This window comes from Pimephales promelas, chromosome 8 (genome assembly GCF_988280905.1).
Source record: "Pimephales promelas chromosome 8, fPimPro1.hap1.1, whole genome shotgun sequence".
NCBI classification, from domain to species: Eukaryota; Metazoa; Chordata; class Actinopteri; order Cypriniformes; family Leuciscidae; genus Pimephales; species Pimephales promelas.
The window spans coordinates 5,509,038-5,515,947 of NC_142776.1; the positions used below are offsets into that span (position 1 = coordinate 5,509,038).

Consider the following 6,910-nt stretch of genomic DNA (forward strand, 5'->3'; position numbering starts at 1 on the left):
TAGAGACCCCATTTTTGCACTCGGGTCTAAGATTCTGATAGAGGGCCGTGAGACTTAGACCTGAGTGCAAAAATGGAGTCTCTAGACCCTTCCAGAGCTGAGATATTGAGATTTTTAAAGTGGCATAAATGCTACGTGGGATCTCAATGTCTAAGCTCTGGAAGGGTCTAGAGACTCCATTTTGCACTCAGGTCTAAGTCCCATGGCCCTCTATCAGAATCCAGAGTTTTGAGAAGATTGGAGAAACTTATTTTTTCACACTGAAAAAAAAAAAATGACAGGGGTACCATCAGAGAAATTTTGAGTTTCTCTGATCTTCTTGAAACTCTGGATTCTGATAGAAGGCCATGAGACTTAGACCTGAGTGCAAAAATGGAGGCTCTAGATCCTTCCAGAGCTGAGATATTGAGATATTTATAATGGCATAAATGCTATGTGGGATCTCAATATCTCAGCTCTGGAGGGGCCTAGAAACTCCATTTTTGCACTCAGGTCTAAGTCTCATGGCCCTCTATCAGAATCCAGAGTTTTGAGAAGATTGGAGAAACTTATTTTTTCGCACCGGAAAAACCACAGGGGTACCAACACACGGACTGTTTCAAACAGGGGTTGGATACATATGTTTTGCTTTTAAAAGTGTGTTTTATTGCGAGTATAGGCCAAATATAAGTAAACACTTTGCAGACTGAATGTTGTCCTGTATGAATAAAATGACGGGTTATTCATGACTCCACTGTTTGGGACCCGTGTGTCTCACACACAGGTTACGTTACCTTATGAAAATATTTGACCTGGCTGGCAGAACGATTGCCTTTGCGGTGACATGAATAACATATTTAAGACCCATCCAATCTGAATTTAAGACAATTTAATACTTTTTAAGGCCTTATTTTTAGGAAAATTGACTTAAGACTTTTTAATGACCCACAGCCACCCTGCCTACATCTTGAATGCCCTTGAAGTAAGCTAAAACACCTCAAGAATTAATTTCAAAGTTAACTATACCTTTAAACCCTGTGCAAGCGAGTAGATGCATGTTAATTTGTCAGCATTTTAAAAATAATAATTCCAGGTAGTGCTTATAATACTGCTGATGCCATGTTTCAAAGTACCTGTGAAATCTCTTGTATTTTCTCAGATACAACACGGTTGCTTACGGATTATCATAATATTACCTTGTGTCATCCATGGTCAAATTTTGGCATGGCCCAGCATCCCATCTGGTCAGATTACAACGGTTTTGATTCTTTGTCGCAAAGTCATACAAATATATTTGAGACAAAAAAAAAGACAAATTGCAGCAGATTAACTTCATTTTTATTTAATAGTTTGACCGAATAAAAGGAACACTTTCTTCATGGAATGTGGTTTCAGAACATTTAACATAAGTCAGGCATGAGTTGTCTTGCTAGGTTTGCAAGGTTTAGTAAGCCATCAACTTAATACTCCTCTCCTTCTTCATCCTCTTCTCCGACGCTGTCTGTGCCCACCTCTTCATAATCCTTCTCCAGGGCAGCCATGTCTTCTCTGGCCTCTGAGAACTCTCCCTCCTCCATACCTTCACCCACATACCAGTGAACAAAAGCTCTCTTGGCGTACATCAGATCGAACTTGTGATCCAGACGAGCCCAGGCTTCAGCAATGGCTGTAGTGTTGCTCAACATGCACACGGCTCGCTGCACCTTAGCCAGGTCTCCTCCAGGAACCACCGTTGGGGGCTGGTAGTTGATGCCAACCTTGAATCCAGTGGGACACCAGTCAACAAACTGGATGCTACGCTTTGTCTTGATGGTGGCGATGGCAGAGTTGACATCTTTGGGTACAACATCTCCACGGTACAGCAGACAGCATGCCATGTACTTGCCGTGACGAGGGTCGCATTTCACCATCTGATTGGCTGGCTCGAAGCAAGCATTGGTGATGTCAGCAACGGACAGCTGCTCATGGTAGGCTTTCTCTGCAGAGATCACTGGGGCGTAGGTGGCCAGAGGGAAGTGGATACGTGGATAGGGCACCAGGTTGGTTTGGAACTCGGTCAGATCTACATTTAGGGCTCCATCGAAACGCAAGGATGCTGTGATGGAGGAAACGATCTGCCCAATCAGCCTGTTGAGGTTTGTGTAGGTGGGACGCTCAATGTCGAGGTTTCTACGGCAGATATCGTAGATGGCCTCGTTGTCCACCATGAAGGCACAGTCAGAGTGCTCGAGGGTGGTGTGGGTGGTAAGGATGGAGTTATAGGGCTCCACCACTGCTGTGGACACTTGAGGAGCTGGATAGACGGCAAACTCAAGTTTTGACTTCTTCCCATAATCGACAGAGAGCCGTTCCATTAGGAGGGAGGTGAACCCAGAGCCGGTGCCACCACCAAAACTGTGGAAGATCAGGAAGCCCTGGAGCCCAGTGCACTGATCAGCCTGAAAACAAAATGGCGAATTTTAGATGGGGAGGATATCAATTATAACAGTCGCACAAAGTTGTTGTTTTTTCCCCTGATTTTGCAGCCTAAAATGGCTGAATGTGCTTTCCTTAAATTGCAGCAATATTTGCAGGATATTTTTGTTGTCGTTTGGCACTGAAAACCCACCAATAAATCACAACGTACTTAAGTACTTAATGACAGTAAGAGTAGAATTACCTGTAAATATTTGTGCATATTTACTGAACTGCACAAAGCAATGGTGACACCAGAACAGAAATACTCAATTGTGCTTTGCTGAAAATACAGATTTGTGTAAGACACAATACCTGCACAAGGTCACTGAATTAGTGTGTAATTAGTGACAGACTATATACACTATATATTAAGTATTATAAATTATTTCATGTCACTGAATTATGCAAGTTACTTTTATTATAGATTAATCGTAATTAAAACTATTAAAAGTTACTGAGTCTAGAGCAGTGAGTGATTTTCTACAGAAGCAGTCAAGGCTGCAGTCACTTTAATGCAGAGTTCAGACTACACAATATCAGTAGGGTGTCATGGGGACTCATAAATGACGATGGGTATCAGGACGCAAGATTCAATCATTTCATCATGTTTAGCGTCAATGTGGACGATAGCCAACCCCAGTCAGTCACAACAGAAAAACTAGCAGGTTTAATTTTTTTAAACTGGGTTCTGTCACAACAGCTATGTTGACATAGCCTGGGAAAACCAAGACAACTTCCAGCAAATTTAGATTTGATCTGAAAGTTAGTCTGGTAAAGAACTCAATAAAGCTTATTTTCAATCCGTCAAAATCGCAGCACCAATCAGAAACGTTGGGGCGGGCTTTACACGATGACGACAACGCTGGGATTTTGAAGCAGATTTTGTAGCCTACATTACAAAGATGGATGCCGCCGTCGAACATCACTCGTTCGAATCAGCTATCGCGTCTGTTTTAAGCAATTTGAACGTTTCCTTTTTTGTCACATCATCTCCATCGCTCTGATTGTTTTAAGGTCTACCCGCGACATCCGTTGGTGACGCCCCTCTGGAAATTATTTGTATACAACGATTTTCCAGACCATAACTCAGTTACAACTGAGAATGGTCTGGTTTTAACCAAGCTAATGTTAACCAATAGGAGCACAGAAGCTCTTATGAACACAGCTTTCAAACATGAATAAACAAAATAATTGTGTAAGTGCTGCAATGGAGTAAACTCATAACTTTGTCGTTGCCTCAAGGGACTACCACGACAAAGTGAAAAGATAAAAGCTGGCAAACGATAGCGGAGACGCTTCAGCAACTTGGTGAGTACTGGAATTAGCATTAAGCTAGTAAAACCATTGTTTACGCTCTTGTTTCCAGAAGCCCAGCTAGTTCTGCCTTCTCATTGAATTCAGATGTTATTAATAGAGCCAGAACGATATATCGGCAGGCCGATATTATCGGCCGATATTAGGCATTTCTAAAATATCGGTTTTGGCAGTTATAATGGCCGATAAATGAATTTCAAAAACAAAATAAAAAGGGACGAAACACGCTTCAACCGTGTCATGAGTGTTGGAGTTGTATAGTTTGTCCACCAGAAGGCACTCTACACCGTCCCTGTTGGTAACACTTGTGTATCCTGCAACCTGGTGATCCCGCCAGAGTCGGGCAGAGAGAACCAGTTATGCATTATCATATTTTAGTTAAAACTCATAATTAACTACAAATAACTAATGTTAGGGAATTCTGTTTTGTTGCGCGTTTCTGAAATAAAAAATAAATAAATAATAATATCAGCCGATATATCGGAATATCGGATTTTAAAACCAACAAATATTTGTATTGGCATCAGCCTTCAAAATCCTTTATCGGTCGGGCTCTAGTTATTAAATATGGCAACCGATAATTAGAGGTGAAGCAAAGTGTACACGGACGAGGCTTTGGAGAAATGGCGGACAGACATGTTGAGCTGGCATCGTGATTCGTCCTCTTGGCCAGAGAGCTCAAGTAAAATGTGCAAGGCCATTCAAACACCATTTTAAATTAATTCCTGCTTGAACTTTTATGGAAGTTGAACTTCCATAAAAACACTCTTCTGCTCACTAGTGGACTTGTGCCATTGGGCCAGTGGGTGGGTTTTGGCTCACATACAATGGTCCCGACGCGCATGGTAAAAATCATTACGTTTTTAATGATTTAATTGTTTTCAATGGTTTGGCAGATGGCCATCTAGCCAACTGATATACATAAGCCCCACCTCCCGATGTAATCATCCATTGTGATGTTTCTCTTAGATATCGTCTGATGCCATTTTGTTAGACATCGTCCAACCCTACAAGGCGCTGACTGTATGGATGTCTTACCAGTTTGCGAGTCCTGTCCAAAACCAAGTCAATGATCTCCTTGCCAATGGTGTAGTGCCCTCGGGCGTAGTTGTTGGCAGCGTCTTCCTTGCCAGTGATCAATTGCTCAGGGTGGAACAGCTGGCGGTAAGTACCTGTGCGCACCTCATCTGGAAAAACAAGAATCTTATTATAAATGCAAGCAAACCCAAACACTTGAAATAGCCCCCAAAGAACAACATTTACAAAATGTCCTATGAAAAAAAAAAAAAAAAAAAGGTTTATTACCAATGACAGTGGGCTCCAGGTCAACAAAGACTGCTCTTGGGACATGTTTTCCAGCTCCAGTCTCACTGAAGAAGGTGTTAAAGGAATCATCTCCTCCTCCAATGGTTTTGTCACTGGGCATCTGACCATCTGGCTGGATCCCATGTTCTAGGCAATACAACTCCCAGCATGCATTGCCCATCTGGGCTCCGGCTTGGCCGACGTGCATGGAAATACATTCACGCTGGAGAAAAGAGTTTAACATTAGCAACTTGAAAGTATAGCATGTAATAAATAGACCTAGTTAAAGCTAAAGTTATAAAATGTAATATTTCTGGTCTCCCCTGGAAAAATACGCAACAGTAGATCTCATTTTACACACGTACATTATGTCCAGACAAGAAATGGGGCAGAACGATAGGGCGGGATGTATATTCCACACGCTCTTCTCATACTGAAAGTTGTTGAATGGTGTCTTTCATTAAACGCAAGGGCAACGCAGTATAAGTTGTTTCCACTGTAACATTCTTAACATTACAAACAAGGTAAGTAATAAGTAGGGACTTTCTTTCAGCTAAAATGTTAAATGTCATGAAATATGCTCAGTGTCAAGTAACAGTAAGTAACGTTATTGTGAAAATCTGTTGCCAAAGATCAATTGTTCAGCATGTGGATCAATGCCATTACCAGCTCCCACCCATCCACACTGCAGCTGTTTCAGGCGTTTTATCTGCATGAGCGCATGCAAGCTTAAATGCTGACTAAGCCTAAAATCTAGGGAGGGAGACCAGAAAATGCACACATTTTGTGCTAATGCTCACTTCTTGAAATGTCAAATAAAACTACTTTTTACGTCTGAATCAGAACTACGGAATTAAATGTGTCAGAGTGTTACTTATAAGAATAGTGTGGGGGAAGAGACCCAAAATGGAAGGGCAGGGCAGGTCCCTTCCCCCACCCAACGTGTACCACCCAGCTTTGGCGAGACAAAATGAGAAGGGGGAAAAAAGGCGCGATCACTGAAGACCTTCATAAGTGCATCTGAAATTATGACGTGTCGTGCTCCACCCTGTGGCGCATATAACAAAAGCTTAAGCTTCATACCATATTTATAAGACCAATACGATTATGGATATGTAACATATATCTTATCGGGGCGTTTATCAATTTTACACATATATCGGTTTAGTTTTCCGACCCTTTTTCTTTGTTCTCTTCTGTGTGCCTTTCGAAAGTGCGTCAGACATCCTAAAGCTCCTGCTGTTGCGCGCGCACGCGCGCGCTTTTGTCTCGCAGCCGCCCAATGCATCAAAATACCCTTTAATCCTACCTAAACGTCATTTTAAACGATTTTTCAAATATATGATTGTTTTAAGTCAGAAATTACTTCGAATTGAATACAAAACTCAAATATGTCTTCGTAAACATGAACATCAGACTGTAAAATAACATTGTACAGACAGAGGAAACATCCCTGCCGTAATTACTAAACATAAACGTGAAAATATTAACGTTACTCACCATTTTGTAAGAATTTCCTTCGGACCGACGTTAAGGATTCGGAAAATGAAGGCAGTATTGGCGCGGAAGGGGCCAGGCGACGCTTTTATAGAGGCGCGCGACCGGATGTAAGAGAGGTGGGGCTTAACGGCTCGGGCTTCACTGTTAGCGCGGTCACGAGTTGGAGAGGAGGAGGGGACTTTTGGGCGGAACCAGAGCCCGTCTCTAGCGGAACTTCAAATGAACCGAAACATTCGGTCAGAAAAGGCTTAATAGTGAATGGAAAGTTCCCGAAAGTGCCCAGTAAGGGACGGGGTCCTTAATTTAAATTGTAAAAATAATAATAATAAATCCTCACAGAAACGACGCACACCAC

At 42.0% G+C, this 6,910-nt stretch overlaps 1 protein-coding gene across 2 annotated transcripts; it reads right to left on the bottom strand.

Annotated features, from left to right (window-relative positions):
• Positions 1-1,300: 1,300 nt before the first annotated feature.
• On the bottom strand, positions 1,301-6,690 carry LOC120491473 (tubulin alpha chain). 2 transcript variants are annotated; one of them, XM_039689351.2, is made up of 4 exons: positions 6,556-6,690; positions 5,056-5,278; positions 4,789-4,937; positions 1,301-2,417 (listed from the first exon to the last, which is right to left on the bottom strand). In XM_039689351.2, the coding sequence occupies exons 1-4, from the start codon at positions 6,556-6,558 to the stop codon at positions 1,440-1,442; spliced, it is 1,353 nt and encodes a 450-aa protein (XP_039545285.2). In that variant the 5' UTR covers positions 6,559-6,690; the 3' UTR covers positions 1,301-1,439. The 2 variants fall into 2 exon arrangements, with proteins under 2 accessions (XP_039545285.2, XP_039545284.2); XM_039689350.2 differs by lacking the exon at positions 6,556-6,690 and having other exon boundaries at positions 5,056-5,314.
• Positions 6,691-6,910: the final 220 nt, after the last annotated feature.